Raw genomic sequence first — 20,400 nt, 5'->3', positions numbered from 1 at the left:
TAAGTATTAGTAACAGCAGTTATAGCAGCTAATTGAAAACCGTCACTAATAACCTTATTTTTTGTAGTGTATAGAGCACACAGATACTATATAGAAAATATTCAGATATTATATACATATATTTTATACAAATATTACAGATAGTTCAGATAGAAAGCACAGATGATACAGATAGACAATATATATATTTCAGTCAGATATTTTAGATAATATAGCTCAGAAATATAGTGTTATGGTTGTTTTTGAAATCATGTTAAAAGTAGCAAGATGAGTTATATTTATATATATGTATACAGTAGTACACGATATCAGATCCCTGTGGAAATTACAGATAGATACAATTACAGCAGAGCACGGTACCATTGCTAGTTTCATACACGTGCAACCACATGACTCAGATAACATGTGGATTCCATCTAACCGTGCTAGGAGAGATTTGCAGTCTCCCCAACATGCTGGGTTGAGGTAACCAGTTAGACGATGACAGAGGTTTGAGATAGCCTGGAGTGATTGTAGTGGGCCAAGATCTACATAGATCATTACAGATTGGTGGATGATAGAGATTGACTTACCTGGAGGGCCGACCAGAGTAAGTCTAGCCTACAGGCCGCACAACCCTATCATGAGGGGATATATCATGATATACAGATCCCAGGGTATAGTAGAAGTTCCTATGTATAGATATATCACATAATAGCAATTTATATTATTATACTAGCAGTACCTTCAGATAGTAAACTTAGATACACAGTCATGTTTTAAAGATTACATGATAGATAGATATATTCTGTACAGTTTATCAGTTTTCTTAGATTACAGTATTATTTTAGTATTTTAACTATTTAACTTAGCCGCCACACACTAGTAATAGCATATTTCCACTTACTGAGCGTTGTCTTATCCCAATGACTTACCATTTTTCAGGAGATCCAGCTAGGCGAGCAGATCAGGCTCGCGAGTAGAGATTGACTTGAATTGCCCTTGTGGGAAGGGTAGGTATTTTTGAGATAACAATATTTTTGGGATAGTCTTCAGATTGTAGTGACGTCACTGGGTATTTTGTATTGTAAATATATTGCAGAGCAGTATAGTTTTCTGGTATATTGTGTTGTATATAGCAGTTCCTAGTTTTGTGTACCACTGCTTAGTTATATATGACAGACAGAGTTTCCTTAGCGCTCTTTGGGCCTTAGATGTTATTATCAGTATTCAAACAGATGAAATTTATTATATTCAGAAAAAAAAAATGTTGAATAAATCGTAGGTCGTTATAGTTTGGTATCAGAGCCTAGGTTGTTAGGTTCTGTAGACTCTAAAATGCAGCGGATACAAATACCAGAAAATAGGAAAAGAATTTGAGGATTTGTTCTGTGGTCTGAATACAGGATTATCGTGATGGGTTCTGTGTTTTTCCTGGGGTAACGATTTTAGAAAAATCATAATAAACTATCGATGAGTCGTGTGTTTGGGTCGCAGGATTGGATTTTTGGGGTAGGAACAAGGGAAATAGTTGATAGTGAATTTGAGGTTTTAGTTGGATGGAGTAAAGTAGATCTGTATAGGATTTTAAAATAGTGTTTTGTGTACTTTCAGGGATGGATTCGGGTAGCAGTGGTACAGATGCTGGAGGTGACAAACCAGGACCCTCCAGTATGGGAGGTGGATATACAGCTGCCATACTACGCAGGGTCACTCAGCAGGTGATGGTTGAGATGGCCACGAGTGGAGGAGAGCGTGGCTGCACGATCGAGCAGTGTACGTGGATGAGACGTCCTTCTTTTGTTGGAGGACCTGACCCGATTGTGGTGAATTGGGTTCAGGATGTCGAGGAGATCTTAGCAGTACTAGCATGTACAGACGAGCAGAAAGTGGCGTTTGCGACTGAAATTAGGAACAACTTCCCAAGAGAGGGGGGGTGAATTGGATTCTAAAAATTTCTTTTGATTCCTTTTAAAATACCTTAAACTTCTTTTATTTCTTTTAACCAATTCTTGACTTGTTTTTTTAATTCCTTAATCAATCAAGAACTTAGTTCTTTTATCCAATCAATTAAACACAATCTTCAAACCAAACAATCAATTTATTTGCCAAGTACAAGTTAAACAACAAACAACCAAACCAAGATATAAAGTATTCAGCACTTTGGTAATATAAGATCTTGAGATAGTTTGTTTGTTTATATAGTCCTTTGATTATGAATTATAATTTATGCTTACTGAAGTAAAGTCCTGCATAAATAAATCCAATCACTCTTTCCAAATATTCAGAATTCAAATAAACTCTTGGTAAATTTATCTTTGGGGTGTTAACCAAGTAACGTACTCTCGTATGGTTTCCGCAAGATATGGTGTAACCAACGTACTCCCTTTCGGTTTCCGCAACCCAAATCAAAATTGGATTTTAAGTTTACTTGATTTCTAAATATACGTAGTATGTATAATTTAGATATTTAAATCATCCACGCAGTTGTATATGAACTGAAAATAAAGAATAGGGAAAGAGAGAGTGAGACGGAGATTTTTACGAGGTTTGGCTTATACCCAGCCTACGTCCTCGCCTTTGGCAAACCACCAAAGGATTCACTAAACCTGTTCCGTTGACGAGTGGAACAAAACCGATTACAACATTCCTTGGTTAAGGCTAGAGCCTGCCTTCTCCAAATGATATTCCCTCGTTCGGTCCCTCCTTACATAGGCTAGAGTCCGCCTCTCTAAGTAATATCCCCTTGCTTAGCGAATGATCCAAACACCTTGGAACGTCAATGAACTACAAGAAACACAAGATAAAATCTACGTACAAGTATACTCTCTCAAAGAGCAAGTTAGTACAATTTCAGCACTATATACTTCAATGTAAAATATCAATAGGAAATAGAATGAAGCTCAAGTGTAGAATTCACCAATATCCTTCTTAGAAGAGGATTAGCAGTAGGAATTCAAAGGAAGAAGGATCAGCATTTCAGAGTTCTCAGCAAAAGAATTTTTCAATGAGTGAGCTAGAGAACTTTGGAAGAACAAGAGTACTTTCGGCTTCTCAAAACAAAATTTTCAATTCTTGGATTTATTTTGTTTTGAAAAACCATGTATTTATAGGCTTTCAAACTTGAAAAAGTTTCCTTAAAGAGTTTCCCTATTTATTAGAATGTTTAAGGTTCAAACGGCTATAATTTAAAACATTAGAATTTTAAAAATCTGCCCGTTGAACAGTGTTTAAATGTTTGACAACAATGACCCAGTTTCAGTGTTTTGGCCATAATGTTTTCTATATAACTCCAAATTAGGTGTTCTTAGTGTAAAAAGAAAGTTAAGAGAAAATTCTACAACTTCCATGTTTACCACTCTTTAAAATAATGAGTGTTTGATAGAGAAAAATTCACCTCAATGCGATTGTATAAAAACTGACAGCATTTGGGAAAAATTCTTTTTAGTGCTCTTTATTCCAAAAATGATTCTAACCTTTTTAAAATAATTTTTGACCTTATAAAAATATTATTCAGGTATTTTAAAAAGTATCTAGGTCTAAGACGTTAACCTAAGAGCTTCAAAATATTTCAAACGATATTTTAAACATTAAAACACTTACATGAGACTTCTAAAATATTAACATTCTAAGTTCTTGAGTATTCATGCTTTGTCCTTGGATTGAATCCATCTTTTCTTCAAGATTCCATATTCTTTAAGCTTTCTTACTTTGCCTTTCTTTGACTCTTTTGACTTTAATATGCCTTGGCTTTCAACAACTCATTCATGTCCTCATATTCTTCAACAAGTAATTCATGTCTTGGCTCATTTAAGCTTCATTTGATCCTTGAGAGCACTTTGACCTTGCTTCCATCATATTTGATCCTTGTAGGCACTTTGACCTTACTTTCACATATATGAACCCTGAAATATCATTACTCACACAAATACATTAAATTTCACTTGTTTGTTAGCATAAAAATAAGATAACAAGATTTTAAGCCTTATAAGGCCAACAGCGACGTTTAAACTGATAGGAGAGGCAAAGCGCTGGTGGAGATCAGCGCCTATGATTGAGGAGCAGAGGCCAGATCCAGTGCTAGTGTCAAGGAGTCGGTTCAAGGAACTATTCCTCGAATGATACTTCCTTGCTATCATTCGGAGCGCAAAGGTAGCAGAGTTTCTGCATTTGACTCAAGGGTTGATGACGGTGACATAGTATGCTGCACGATTTCTTGAGTTATACCATTTCGCCCCACATTTAGCAGCAGAAGAAGAGAAAAAGGCCAAGAAGTTTGAAGAGGGATTGGAGCAGAGTTTATTTGAGCAAGTTATCGGCATTTGAGCTTAGACGTTTGCCGAGGTGGTGGATAGAGCTGCTGTTATTGAGAGTGGTATGCAGAGGAGCGCTGCAGCTCAGGATCAGAGGAAGAGGTCTGTGCCTCATGATTTGTAGGGGAGCTCTAGACGAGGGCCATGGAGAGGAGATCACTATAGAGGTGGTCGGAGACAGATAACGGGCCGTGATGGTTTTCATGGTGGACATGCTGCTCCTGTCTGTCCTAGATGTGGCCGCAAACATCCAGGTGAATGCAGGATGGGTGAGGACATCTGCTATTGATGTGGGAGAACCGGGTACAGATCTTGGTCATGTCAGGGATTGTCAGCTCAGGCACCAGCTCCCAGACCATACCGGGGTGGTTATTAGGTGCCTTGTGGAGGACAGCCGAGGAATACAGCACTGGCAAGAGTGTACGCGTTGACGCCGGGTGACGCCGATGCAATTTGAGACGTAGTTACAGGTACCCTTACTGCTTTCTCATTTATAGCTATTGTTTTATTTGATACAGGTGCCACCCACTCTTTTGTTTCTACGGTATATTCTAAGTTAACGGGGTATGAGGCACAGTTGCTAGATATTGGGTTGGCTATTGCCACGTCGACTGGGTCAGTGGTGAAATGTAGAAGGGTACTTAGAAGATTTCCAGTAACTATTCAGGGAAAGATATTACCAGCTGATTTGGTGATATTAGATATGCAGGGGTTTGACATCATTTTGGGTATGGATTGGTTGGCAGATAATCATGCTAGTATTGACTGTCATTTGAAAGAAGTGATTTTCAGACCTCCAGGCGAGCCAGAATATAGATTTCTTAGTTCGCGGGTACGTTCTTCGCCACAGCTTGCGTCAGCTGTTTAGGTGAGAAAATTGATTCAAGAAGGCTACCAGGGATTTTTTGCTTACATTAAGGAATTGCCAAAAGAAGAACTGAAACAACCTGATGTCCCTGTAGTTAGAGATTTCTCAGATGTATTCCCAGAGGAATTACGTGGTTTGCCATCAGGCCGTGAAGTTGAGTTTATTGTGGATCTTATACTTGGGTCAGCGCCAGTATCTAAAGCTCCTTATCGAATGGCCCCAGCTGAATTAAAAGAACTGAAGGATCAATTGCAAGAATTACCGGATAAAGGATTCATTAGGCCCAGTGTGTCACCTTGGGGAGCACTAGTCTTATTTGTGAAAAATAAAGATGAGACCATGAGGATGTGTATAGATTACAGAGAAATAAATAAACTAACAGTTAAGAATAAATATCCTCTTTCCAAGATTGACTATTTGTTTGATCAGCTCCAAAGGACCCAGGTTTATTCTAAAATCGACCTGCGGTCGGGTTACCATCAGGTGAAAGTGAGGGCAGTGGACATCTCGAAAACAGCATTTCGTACAAGATATGTGCATTACGAATTCTTGGTGATGCCATTTGGGTTGACTAATGCACCATCGTTATTTATGGATCTAATGAATCGAGTGTTCCATCAATACTTAGACCAGTTTGTAGTTGTATTTATTGATGATATACTGGCCTACTCGAGGAGTTTTGAGGAGCACGAGCATCATTTGAGGCCGGTATTGCAGACATTGAGAGAGAGAAAGTCGTATGCGAAGTTCAAGAAATGTGAATTCTGGTTGAAATAGGTTTCTTTTCTTGGCCATGTGATCTCTGAGGCGGGTGTATCTGTTGATCTGAGCAAGATAGAGGCAGTGGTTAATTGGGTGAGACCTAGAAATGTTTAAGAGGTTCGGAGTTTTTTGGGATTGGCAGGCTATTACTGACGCTTCGTAGAGGGCTTTTCCAGTTTATCAGGTCTGTTGACGCGATTTACAAGGAAAAATGTAAGGATTGAATGGACTAATGACTGTGAGCGGAGCTTTTAGGAGTTGAAGCAAAGATTGGTTACAACCCCAGTGTTGGCTATTCCATCAGGAGAGGATGGGTTTGTAATATATAGTGATGCATCCCTGAAAGGGCTTAGGTGCGTATTGATGCAGCATGGAAAGGTTATTGCATATGCTTCTAGATAGCTTAAAGAATATGAGAAGAATTATCCTGTGCATGATTTGGAGTTAGCTGCAGTGGTGTACGCTCTTAAAATCTGGAGGCATTATCCGTATGGTGGGAAATGCGAAATTTTTACAGATCACAAGAGTCTGAAATATTTCTTCACTCGGAGAGAATTGAATATGAGATAAAGAAGGTGGTTAAAGCTTATTAAAGATTATGACTGTACTATTAATTAACACCTAGGAAAAGCGAATGTAGTAGTAGATGCACTGAGCAGAAAATCAGTAAGACCAATTGTAACGCCCCAAACTGGGTCTGCCAGGGAGCATTGCATCTCCTCCTCCACCTGGACTAGACAACAGGGGGGGGCCTTATCGGACTAATGATTGGCCCCACAAACCAACACATATTTTTTTCAGTATGTTTTATCCTCACTCACACACTTCCTGAGAAAACTTCCTAGGTGGTCACCTATCCCAAGATTGCTCCAAGCCAAGCACGCTTAACTATGGAGTTCTTATGGGAAAGCTTCCGAAAAGAAAGGTGCACCTTGTTGATATGAGTAGTAACATCTAATCTTTTAAGTATTTTATCCATGGGGTATCATACCAACACTAGCAGCTATGGAGATTCAGCACTCAATCCTTATGGATTTGGAGAGATTCAACATAGAGTTGGTAGATGATAGTCCTCAGGATTTTGTTGCCAGCCTAGTTATACAGCCTACCCTATATGAGAAGATTAAAGCAGCTCATAGAGATGATGCAGAGTTGGCAGAGGTGATGGCTATAGTAAGGGATGGTCAGGGAGAGAAGTTCAGAATATTGGATGATGGAGCCCTGCATTTCCGTACTAGGCTATGTGTTCCCGCTGATACTGAAATCAGGAGAACTATATTGGAGGAGGCAAACAGATCACTATACACAGTCCATCCTGGTAGTACTAAAATGTACAGGGATCTACGACAGTACTTTTGGTGGAGTGGAATGAAGAGAGAGCTAGCTGAGTTTTTTTGGTAGTGCTTGACGTGCCAGCAGGTTAAAGCTGAGCACTAGAGACCAGCAGGATAGTTGTAGCCATTGTTTGTTCTAGAGTGGAAGTGGGACCACGTTTCTATGGATTTTGTTACGGGGTTACACCACTGCGGTAGGGATTGAATGCAATTTGGGTAGTTGTTGATTGTTTGATGAAGACTGCCCATTTTATCCCCATTAAAGTCGGCTATTCCATGGACACACTGGCAGAGATATATGTTCAGGAGATAGTTCGCGTCCATGGTGTACTAGTATCCATAGTTTCAAATCGAGATCCTCGGTTTACTTCATAATTCTGGAAAAGCTTTCAGGAGGCTATGGGTACGTAATTAGCATTTAAAACAACTTTCCATCCCCAGACAGATGGTTAGACTGAGAGGACAATTCAGACCTTAGAAGATATGCTTCGTGTGTGCGTGCGTGCTAGACTTTAGGGATAGTTGGACTCAGTTTCTACCACTAGTTGAATTTGCCTATAATAATAGCTACCAGTCTAGTATCGGCATGACTCCATATGATGCACTGTATGTCAGGAAATGTCGTTCTCCTCTCTTCTGGGATGAGGTAGGAGAGAGGCGAGTTTTGGGTTCAGAGATCGTTCAGCAAGCTTGTGACAAGGTCCGACTAATTAAAGAAAGAATCAGTACCACCCAGAGTCGGCAGAAAAGTTATGTAGACACTCTCCACCGAGAGTTAGAATTTAAAGTGGGGGATCGAGTATTTTTGAAAGTACCTCCTGTGAGAGGGATTATGAGATTTGGGAAGAAGGGCAAGTTGAGCCTTAGGTATATTGGCACTTTTGAGATAATAGAGAGAATAGGGTCAGTTGCCTACATGCTAGCTTTGCCGCCAATTTTATCCAAAATACACGACGTGTTTCATGTTGCTATGTTAATGAAATACGTCCCAGACCCATACCACATCATTAGCTATGCAGAGATAGAGCTTAAGGATTCACTAGCTTATGACGAAGCACCAGTATAGATATTAGACATAAAAACACAAGAATTACGTACAAAAGAAATTCAATTAGTAAAAGTTTTGTGGAAGAATCACGCTATAGAGGAAGCTTCTTGGGAACTCGAAGAGTAGATCAGACAGAGATACCTGCAGTTGTTCCAAGAGGTATAGAGGTAATTAGGTAAAGTATAGTATCTAGATAGTGTTTCTATTGCAGGTACATGTATTAAATAGATAAAAGTAGTTATTAGTTTTATATATGTAATCTCCCAAAACATAGTATGTAACCACAATATTCTTTCGCCATAAGTGAGGGCAAGTAATAAAATAAATAGACCTTTTTCCTTTATGGGATGATACATGGAGATAGGGGTGAGCATAATTTGGGGAAAACCGAATTAACCAACCGAAATTGGTTGGTTTGGTTTGGTTAAAAAATTTGGTTCGATCGGTTCCGTTATGCTTTCCAATATTTCGGTTAATCAGGTTTTGATTTGGTGAATGGAGAATATTAATTCGGTTAACCGATTAACCAATTTACGAATTAATTAAATTTTAAATATAAATTAGTAAATTAAAATCCGATTATTCACTTATTCCCTCTCATACTCTGAGTCTCACAATCTCACTGCTCTCAGTCTCAGAAGTCAGAACTCATAAGGCCCTCACTGCCTTTCTCTCGCTCACCCGAGCTCGGTCCTCTGCACCACCAGGCACCATTTTCACACGATGCCTTCGTCTGTGTCCATCGCCATCGCTGTCGCTGGCCATCATCACCAACACAGTCACTGCTCTCTGAAGTCGAAAGCCCTTACTGAGTCACTGCCTCTCTCTCGCTCACCTGAGCTCACTACTCCGCACCACCATCTTCACGTGATGCCATCGCATGCACCCATTGCCATCGCCGTTGCCACTGGCCAGCCATCGTCACCAGCACACAAGCTCCCTCTCATTCTCATTTTTCTTCTCTCGTGCACAGACCAACTCACCGAGAACCACCCCCGACTCCTCATCGGCGTCAAGCTCACCCAAGCTCAATCGTCTCCCTAACCACCTCTCCTCCACATCAGTTTAGAATCTAGATACACCTTCTTGACTTCCCCCTCCCTTGTTCTGGATACACCTTCCCGGATTCCCTCTTCCCTCATTTCTCGGTTAAATTAGGTTAACCGAATTACCCAAAAAATAAATTCGGTCGGGTTAGGTTTGGTGAGGCCCAATGGTTCGGTCGGTTCGGTTAACACTATTCTTTAACCAAAATTTTTGATTAATTTGGTTAATTAACCGAATTTGGCCGAACCAACCGTTTGCTCACCCCTAAATGGAGATACAGATAGTAAATTTCAAGGACAAAATTTTATAAGGAGGGGAGAATGTAACAACCCGGGATTCTTACGCAGGGCCTCATCGATGAACACAAGGAATTCGTCGACGAGCGCATAAGGGGACCTCGTCGACGAGGCGAGGTCGACGAAGCCTCGCCTCGTCGATGAGAAGATACCGAGAGAGGGTTTAAAGCAGACTAAAGCTCATCAACGAGGGTGCAGGCTCTTCAACGAACTTTTTATAGGACTCATCGACGAGGTGACGTGTCTCGTCGACGAATCCAGCCCTATAAATAGCTAAAACTCGGATTTTTTATCAAATTTCAGCGCAAAACCCTTCTCTCTCTCTCTCTCTCTCTCTCTCTCTCTCTCTCTCTCTCTCTCTCTCTCTCTCTCATACGACCCCCTCCCCTTATCTCTTCGATCGTGGCCCCATTTCTCGCCGGATTGAAGATCCGAGGCCACCACGACGCTCTCGACGAAGTTCTTTGCAAGTCTGCCGGAGCAGATCGTGGGGAGAGTTGATTTGAAATTCATCCCAAATCCAGGGTAAGACATTTTATTCAGATTATGCCTTCCTTATAGTTATAAGAAATGTTGTAGGTAAGAAAATACTGATGTTTTGTTCTGGGGGATATTGTTTTCAGGATGTTGAGTTAGGAACCCTACGGGTATAGGGCCAGAATTTAGTATGGGTTTTTCAGAGTTAAGGTAAGGGATATATGCTATGCTAGCAATTTTTAATATGTATATAGTAGATTATGAAAGTATGTTTACAAGCATGTATATCAGATTATTTTCTAGAGAATTATGAATATTATTTTTATAACAGAATTACAGAAGTTGAGCATGAGACTACGTTTATTCAAATGTGTGACATGAGTTTATTACAGTACCATATATATATATATATATATATATATATATATATATAGATTTTATAGTGTTACAGATATACATATATTTAGATATTTCAGAATATTAGAAATGAATGAGACTTACAGTATTTTCAGAGAAAAACATGATTTCTAGACCATAACACTCAGACAGATTATACAGTGATAGCATCAAGATGCTACTGCAGATATACAGATATTATATACAGAGCATACATATATTATATACAGAGCATACAGATATTATATACAGAGTATACATGTATTATATACAGAACATACAGATATTATATACAGAGTATACAGATATTATATACAGAGCATACATATATTATATACAGAGCATATAGATATTATATACAAAGTATACAAATATTATATACAGAGCACACATATACTATATACAGAATATTCAGATATTATATACAGATATTTTATACAGATATTACAGATAGTTCAAACAGAAAGCACAGATGATACAGATAGACAATATATATATTTCAGTCAGATATCTCAGATAATATAGCTCAGAAATATAGTATAGTGGTTGTTTTTGAAATCATGTTAAAAGCAGCAAGATGAGTATATATTTATATATATGTATACAGTATTACACGATATCAGATCCCTGTGAAAATTACAAACAGATACAATTATAGCAAAGCACGGTACCGTTGCTAGTTTCAGACATGCAACCACATGACTCAGATAGCATGTGGATTCCGTCTAACTGTGCTAGGAGAGATTTGCAGTCTCCCCAGCATGCTGGGTTGAGGTAGCCGGTTAGATGATGATAGAGGTTTGACATAGCCCGGAGTGATTGCAATGGGCCAAGATCTACATAGATCATTACAGATTGGTGGATGATAGAGATTGACTTACTTGGAGGGCCGACTAGGGTAAGTCCACCCAACGGGCCGCACAACCCTATCATGAGGGGATATACCATGATATACAGATCCCAGGGTATAGCAGAAGTTCCTATGTACAGATATATCATATAGCAGCAATTTATATTATTATACTAGCAGTACCTTTAGATAGTAAACTCAGATACATAGTCATGTTTTAAAGATTACTTAATAGATAGATATATTCTATACAATTTATTAGTTTTCTCAGATTACAGTATTATTTCAGTATTTTAACTATTTAACTCAGCCGCCACACACTAGTAATAGCATATTTCAACTTACTGAGCATTGTCTCATCCCAGTAACTTACCATTTTTCAGGAGATCCAGTTAGGCGAGCAGATTAGGCTCGCGAGTAGAGATTGACTTGAGCTGCCCTTGTGGGAAGGGTAGGTATTTCTGAGATAACAGTATTTTTGGGATAGTCTTCAGATTGTAGCGACGTCATTGGGTATTTTGTATTGTAAATATATTGCAGAGCAGTATAGTTTTCTGGTATATTGTGATGTATATAGCAGTTCCTAGTTTTGTGTACCGCTGCTTAATTATATATGACAGACAGAGTTTCCTTAGGACTCTTTGGGCCTGAGATGTTATTATCAGTATTCAGACAGATGACATTTATTATATTCAGAAAAAAAATGTTGAATAAATAGCAGGTCGTTACAACGAATGCTTGGTACTGCAACTTAAAGTTTAAACGGATCAGAGTGTACCCACACTGTTTACAGAGTGGTTTTATATGGTAGTGGATTTCTCCTGAGTGTATACCTAGGTCTGACCAGGGTTTAATAGGGAAAATCTCACTTAATGATGATGTACGTTGATTTAGTTTGGCCGGTCAGCCAGCTAAGTCCAATCTTCGGACCACACAACCCATTCATGGGGATAAACATGAGTTACGATTAATAGATCTAAGAGTGGTTTTTACAGTACGTGTATATACATATTTAATAACGTACACAGAACTATTGATGAATTGAAGGAAAAATGTATGTTTATGTAAATGGGGGCATTTTTGTGCCTATATAATGATTTAGTAAGGAAAAATATATTTATATATATACATGATTTAGTATTATAGTTATAGTTTTAAAAGTTAAAAAGTCCAGTTTAATAGTTAGAGTATATGATTATACAATTTTACTGATAGTAAAAGTTTTATACAAAAAATTTTAAATTTACATTTCTTTTTAAAGCAGTTTTAAAGTTATAGTATTAAATATTATTTTACGAAATTAAAATATTTTGAAAGCTCATTTTGGCCACACAGTAATAAAAATCTTATTTACTTACTGAGCATCGTCTCACCTCAATTATTATTTTACATTTCAGATCATTTTGAGAAGCGTACCAGAAATCTGGCGTAGCAAATGCATGGGCAGGAATAGAAAGAGCGGAGTGGAATAAAAAAAATACAAAAAATACAATTTAGAATATGTTTGTATATTTTAGAATTTTAGAAATTTGTATTTTAATAGTTGAGACATATATTTGTAAAACTAATTAGTGCTCTGGTGATAAAAATAATTTAGATTTATTTGCGTCTGCTGAAAAATTTATATGCAAGAACCCACTCGAGTTCGGGTCCTTACATGGGCACTACTCCAAAACTAGGGTAAGAGAGTTATTTTTAAGTTTAAATAATTATTGGGATTATTTGGAGTTAGGAATATTAGAATGGTATGCATTCTGGGATTGAACTGGTGAATTGGGGTTTGTGGAATACAGGGTTTTATGTGAACGCCGCAGGCATGAGTTTATGATCCCTGCGAGCGTTTTCTCAAGGAATCAAGTAAGGGGATAAGTTATGCCAGTTTGTTTTAGAAATTATACTGGTTAAAGTATAGTATTTAATTATAAGATATTTGTATATGATTTTCTGAATATTACAGGATAAGAATTTATGGGTATGGAAATTTATGGTTTTTCATACGTTATGTACATTCAGGAAAATCCATAAATTTGGGTTTCAGAAAAACCCTATAGATGATATATTATTTTCATATAGCAGAAAATGTGATTTTTCCATACAGTAGTAAAATATAGTTTTCCATGCAAACTATACTATTCAAAGTATTACCCAAATTGTGTGGCATGAGAAATACTAGTTTTAGTATAAATGTTTAATTCAAAGTTTTGAACAGCTTTTATAGAACCATGATATTGCAGTTATTACAGAACCATTATTTCAGTTACTACAAAATCATGGTAATACAATTATTATAGAATCATGGTAAAAAAGTAATATACAGTAACAATATTATATAGTATCAGAACCCTAATGGACCAGAATAGAACACAGAGCACGGTACCGTAGCTAATACAGTATAAATAGTGCAACCACACATCTTAAATAGAGTGTGGTATTGACAGTCGATTGTGCCTCAGAGGAGAGTAGAGGAGCTCCCTGGCAGTCCGGATCAAGTTGAGTAGACCAATCGTACTATAGACGATTTATAGTTTGACTTAACCTGGTAGGCCAGCTATGGTTAAGTCCAGCCCACGGGCCGCACATCCCAATCATATGGGGTTAATTCATGATTACAGTTATCCATTCAGAGAAGTTTTCATAGTTATATCTATATATAAGTAGATTTATAGAAAACAAGAATTATGTATTACAGTTAAAAGTATGATCAAATAGAAAGTTTGTATTTTAAATGGCAAAGGTGTGAATTAAGATATATATTTATATTCAATCACTATCTGAGTTACAGTTTAATTAATAGTTATGATATTTATGTAAAACTCATTTGCCATACACTGGTAATAACTTACCTCATCTTACTAAGAGGTGTCTCACCCCAATAATCTTAAACATTTCAGGTAAACTGGTAGCCAAGCGGAGCAAGCTCTGAGATAGTAGAGTTGTAGCTTTAGGAATACAGGATATGTGTTTTTGCTAGGGAAACTGGGTTATGTTTGTTTAATGCTGGGGTTTTCTGATGGATTTTTGGAAAGTTTGTATGTATATTTTGGAGACTCTAGCACTCTAGTATTGTATATGAAGTTTAGGTGTGTTATGTTTTCCGCTACTTAGATAGAACATGAATATGGACAGGAGTATCTTCGGTACTCTACTTTGGGCTCGGGTTGACTTTATTGTAAATATTATTACTAGTATCAAAGTAATATTATATTGTGGCAGAATATATATATATAGAGCAGAATTTTCGGGGCGTTACAACTAGTCATGTAATCACCTTCTTAATTTAATTAAATATTAAAATTTTATTCAATAATATGAGTTTTAAACTTTAAATTTATATTTAAATTTGTATAAATTTAAAAATTTTAATAGTCTTATATACACAAAACCTAAATCTAAACTCTGATTTTTTATTGGTTAAGATGGTAAGAGTTGCTTTCAAAGTTCAAGAAGAAAGAAGGGAGCCAACCAACCCAATTCTTCCCCACATTGCTCAATGCTCACCCTCCCTTCCTTCTTACTCTTCAATTTCTTTTCTTATCTGAAGCCTCTCTCTCTCTCTCTCTCCGCGGCAAAGCAAATGGCGAGGGCGGGAGGAATCACGAACGCAGTAAATGTGGGTATAGCAGTGCAAGCGGATTGGGAGAACCGGGAGTTCATCTCTCACATCTCTCTCAATGTTCGTCGCCTTTTCGATTTCCTTGTCCAATTCGGTAATCAGTTTCGCTCTTTTTTTCCCCCTCTTTGATTTAATTTTATTTGTTCTTGCTGTTGTTTTTTGGTGTGGTAGGATCTGGATTTTCTGATCTTGTGTGTTGTTGTACTGTAATTAGTTTGGGGAAAAAAGAATCTCTGATTTTTGTACCGGGAGAGTCCTGAAGTTATACGAAATGCTTTAAGATGGTGGGATTTGTTGTATTGGTACGATTTGATTTCCGGTTGGACAGCCACTAAACTGAGTGACTCTGGTTAATTGCTTGATAATTGTAATTCATCTGCTTTTATTCCCTGATTGTCTCCTTCCAATTTTCTGTCCGAGGATAGTAATAAAACAAAGAATGCTGAGCTCAATTGCTCTGGTGAAGTTTGGGGGGAATGAGTTTGAATTATATGCAAGCATCAATTTTTTTGAGGCCAAATAGGATAGGAGTATATATGTGTTTTGTCTGTACTATTAAGATTTTGAGAGTTAAACCTATGCATGCAATCTCAGCCAAGCCTGTCTGAGTTAAATCACAAGTGCAGACCCATTGCTCAACCATGGTTTTAAGAATGCCTATACTAGCCTTGTCCTGAACCTCTTTTCTGTAAGAGCCTCTAACCTGTGATCCAATTTATTGGTGCTATATTGGGTTGAGTAATATTCCAAACATTGGCAGGTTCAGTTGAGCCCTAATTAACTATGGTTCTGTTCACTCAAACTTAAGATCGAACAAGTTGGTTCTTCTCCTGTTTGATGAGGCCTGACTTGCAGCCATAGTTGCAACTTGCCTTCTGCATAGTTGTAATGTTCTAAACCTATGTTTGGAGAGGTTTTGGATTTGGATTTGTCTTAGATTTTAATGAAATGTAATATAAATTGTATTGAAATTTGTTCAAATCCACTCAAATCCAAATCCAAGATCCAAAATCCATGCGCCCAAACGCAGCATTAGCTTAGTTCTCCTCTTATAATTTTGGTGCGGCATGTAGTTTCAGGATGGTAAAAGTCTTGGCTGTATAGCCTGGGTGTGCAACGATTGAGTTTTGAGATTGGTTACTTTATGCAAAATGCTCAAAAGTAGAGATTAATCACATACTTGGCAAAATCAAATGTATCTAAGTAAAAAAGAAGATGAAGGAACACTAAGAACCCCAAGATTGATATGGTTTGGCTTGGAGGCCCATTTCCAAGGGACCATAGGTGAGGGAGGACAGAAAGCTTTCTCAGAGTGGGCATACAAGTACTGATGATTCTGGCTCAAACTCTATTCCCAAAACCCCCAAACTCACTAAAAATGAAGATAGTTGCCTGAAAATCCTACAAACATAGAAAAATATGTGTAGGTCATAACACATATTGGGTCAGTTCAAATCTGTAATGCAGGGCAGACTGAGGACCATTTTCAGATTACCAGTGTCAAGATCCCACTCAGTGAAAGCGACACTGGTTAATTGGTCCTCAATGACATTACTTCTAGAAAGAAATTTTGATCTGTTTGGGAACCGGAATTTGGTACTGTATATTTGAATTTGGAAATTCCAAATACAAATACACAGTTTGGGGTAGCATTTAGAAGAATGTATTTGAATTTATGTAAAATTCAAGGTGAATTTCATACACCCAAAATCATGTATTTCAAACTCATTCTTTACCCAAGTATTTCAATCAATTTTGATCTCAAATCCTTCTCAACATGATGTCCTATCCCCCTTCTCCTCCCTCCCTTCAAAGTTGCTCCCATAACCGAATCTGCGTTTCTTGATCCTGAAGCTGAATAATCATTTCTTCAATATTATATATCAACATTCGATTGTTGCAACTGTATTTCTGCACCATGATCTGGTTGAAGTTGCATTTTTCTGCAATTACAAATGCAATCGATCTCACACTCACCATCTCTCGACTCATAATCTAACAGCCCTCTTAAAGTTGACACTGGTTATTTTTCCTCAATGGCATTACTTTCAGAAAGAACTTTATGAATTTTCATTCCAGATTGTTTTTGTTTGTGGCCTGTGTTTTGTTATTCAAAATATATTTGTTTTACTGTGGTACTTGACCTGTATTTGAACTTCAATTGATTTTAATTTCACTCTTGCAAAGTTGTTACATGTAGTGTACGCTTTTGTGGGATACTGGGATTTGAATGTGAATTCACTAATCGTGTCATGAATTCATTCAGAGGCTACAACAAAGAGCAAATTGGCCTCATTGAATGAGAAGCTTGATACCCTGGAGCGCCGTTTAGAGCTCCTTGAAGTCCAAGTGACTACTGCATCGGCCAACCCGTTTCTTTTTACGTGATGCTTACTGGACCATGTCATTGTATAAAGTACTTTATCTGTAAGCACAAATTTATCTACATTTGTGAAAAGAATACTTGGTTTTGAAACCCAGTTTTGAAAGTTGGACATCTATGTATCTTTTGTGATTTTATTTCAATATTTTTTCTTTAAAAAATATATATATAAAGCAGGAATGCATTCATATAGTTAATGTGCAAGTAGAATATTTGAAAAGGGTGTCTGCTCTGTTTTGGGTCTTTAAGCTACCTCTATAGATTTGGAATAAGAATTTTGGCATGTTTATGAAAACAGCTACATTTGGATTACTGATTGAATGTTGAATAACACTACGAAATTGTTAATGAAAAGTTTTCATGAGATTTATGCAACTTTTGATTAATCATTTTCTCAGCCACTCAGTATTAACTGTTTGGGTTTTTTTTTTCTCTTGTTTTTTTCACACTGTATAGTATTTGTATAATGATGGGCAAGCATTGTCATGTTTTGACCAATGTGTTCTTGGCCTCCCCCTTTTCCTCGTAAATCTATCAAGCAGAATCGCATCAATGTTTACCCATGTTATCATCAGTCTTTCAAAATTGCTGAAAGCCTGGGAAAGTGCAGGTGATTTTTCTCGTCTCTCCTTCCACTGGTCCTACCTCCTATTCATTACAAATCCATTTATTTTTTACTTTTTACCATTTCTTCTCTTTAGAATGTTACCTCTCATTCTCTTTGTGGTCCAACATTTTTGTATATTAATGCATGAAAGGGGACTGTTAGCACTTTAGTTTCTAGAGAATTATATACCCAAGTTGAGATTTAGCCCAAGGTCTAATCTTCATGAAGAGTGGCTGAAACTCTCTTCATTGTCGTTCTTAGCCTGGAGCAGTGCTAAGGATAATCACTAGTGATAGAACTGTGTAGTTCATGCCATCCATGGATCTCTCTATTTAAGAGCATGCATGCAAAATGCAATGGTTGTGCTGAGCGTTTTCTTTTTTGGTTTTTAATTTGGAACTATAATTTGTACTTCATTGCGTGTGCATGCATTCATTATCATATTTCATACCCCCTCTAGCTTGATTAAATGTGGATAAAGGACAAATGAAATATAATTGGTTGCTTTTGGGAGCCTGAACTTTAAACCTAGTACTTAGATTTATGAACAAATTTTGAAGCAATGTTTGTGTAGAATTCTGTCGAAATTCATACAATTTCAAGTTCGTCTCCGACTTCATGCTTACTAAATGCGAATATAGAATTAACTTTTTCTTTGTTGAAATTTTGACACTTGTTTGACTCAATTAATTAGTTTTATGCTAGGCAACGGAAGTGAACCACCATAGTTCCATATTTCCACCAATTTCTCAAGTATATTTCAAGCATAAACATTGGCTAAGATTTAATATCATCATAATCATCATGATGATGCACAAGGTGTAATATCATCATCAAATCAACTGCATCTTCTATGTTATTACTATAGTATTTGGTATGAGGTTTCTCGGCTATTTTGCCGCCTGTTTTGTCTGTTTCAATTATTTGCCTAGTCTGTTGTGCCACTTTCTATGCATTTGGCTTTTCCTTTATTAGAGTCAGGAAATAGAAGATATGGCTGCAGCAGCCAATTCGTGATGCATTTGGCTTTTCCTTTATTAGAGTCAGGAAATAGAAGATATGGCTGCAGCAGCCAATTCGTGAGAGGTACGACAAAAATGAAAAATCATATTTGTAGAAATGACAACAATGACAATATCCACACCAAAAGAAAACAAATACATGTGAACTCACTCAAAGCCCATTCAAAGAATAATAAGAATCATGGACAATTCCATGATTTCTCAAGACTCCAATACATTCAAAAGCACTTCAGGCTAGTAGCTAACTAGGAATCCAAAGCAACCCGTCTGTGAAGAGATGAATAATAAAGTTATGACAAAAATGCATGCCTCAAGGGCTAGCGGTTGATGGGGGTGGGGAAAGGGAACGAATTGTGGGAACTGTGATTGGAATGTTGGGAATTGTGGTTGGGATTGTAGTGGGAATAGAGGGTAGTCCTGTAGCAGCCGGCAATGGAGGCAATGTGAGCTTGGGTGTGGTGGGCAGAGCGGGGAGTGTTGGGTTTGGAAGAGTAGGGAATTGGGTGCTGGGCAAAGATGGCATTGCTGCGGGCTTTGGCAGAGTTGGGGCTGTTGGCAATGTTGGCAGAGTAGTCGGCCATGGTGGCAATGTGGCTTTCGGCAATGTTGGCATGGCCGGCAATGGAGGAATCACCGTTGGCCTGGGAAGAGATGGAATTGAAGGCAGTGTTATTGCCGGTGGTGGTGCTGTGGCTGGATTAGGGGTATCCAGAAGGTGACGAGCAGCGAAACTTGTATCAATGCCCAACAGTGACACTGCCATGATCAGGGTAAGAACCAAAAAATTCTTAGAGGCTGCCATCATTTGTTGCGAGCTGAACCTGTATAAAAAGAGCTGGCTAGCTTTCCTTGAATGCCGGGTACTGATTGCGTTGTTTTTAGTTGAAGAGAATAGAAGGTGCAAAGGGCTATTTATAGAGAATCAATATCAATGGGTTTAGTAGTTTGATGAGATGTAGTTGGGGAATTGCGGAGAAGCACTTGTTAGTTCACCACCTCAACTTGATTAGCTACAAATTCAAAGATTTTGTTAACAAGCTTACTAACCTACTTATGGAAGACAAAGCCCCAAGAAGAGAATTATTCTGAACAGGTAGTTAGGCCAATATATGAGCACATAGATTTTTTTTCTTTTTTTAAAAATATCCCACAAATTTATTGATAGTCCTCACTTATGACGGAGGAAAACCATGGTTACAAACATGCCATAAGGGATTTACAAAAAGAAAATCGAAACCAGCATAGGCATCAAAACCAATACAAGCATATCAAAACCAATACCATTATCCAACTAAAACAAACTAAACAAGCCCATATGAATTCAAAACAAATGAACATCAACAAAACCAATTACCTGCAAACTGATGTCAATTACTTGCAAAACAAAACCCAAGGAAAAACATAG

The 20,400-nt window shown here is 37.6% G+C and overlaps 2 protein-coding genes across 2 annotated transcripts; both read left to right on the top strand.

Moving 5' to 3' along the window:
* The first annotated feature begins 14,761 nt into the window (after window positions 1-14,761).
* LOC131162237 (protein BRICK 1-like) lies at window positions 14,762-17,558 on the top strand. Its single transcript, XM_058118513.1, has 2 exons — window positions 14,762-15,077; window positions 17,250-17,558. The coding sequence occupies exons 1-2, from the start codon at window positions 14,861-14,863 to the stop codon at window positions 17,369-17,371; spliced, it is 339 nt and encodes a 112-aa protein (XP_057974496.1). The 5' UTR covers window positions 14,762-14,860; the 3' UTR covers window positions 17,372-17,558.
* A 1,742-nt stretch (window positions 17,559-19,300) lies between these two features.
* LOC131166695 (uncharacterized) lies at window positions 19,301-19,714 on the top strand. Its single transcript, XM_058125275.1, has one exon. It carries the CDS (start codon window positions 19,301-19,303, stop codon window positions 19,712-19,714), a length of 414 nt encoding a protein of 137 aa, XP_057981258.1.
* The last annotated feature ends 686 nt before the right edge of the window (window positions 19,715-20,400 follow it).

This window comes from Malania oleifera, chromosome 1 (genome assembly GCF_029873635.1).
Source record: "Malania oleifera isolate guangnan ecotype guangnan chromosome 1, ASM2987363v1, whole genome shotgun sequence".
Classification (NCBI taxonomy): domain Eukaryota; kingdom Viridiplantae; phylum Streptophyta; class Magnoliopsida; order Santalales; family Ximeniaceae; genus Malania; species Malania oleifera.
The sequence above is the reverse complement of the archived record's forward strand: the minus strand, read 5'-3'. Positions and strand labels throughout refer to the sequence as shown.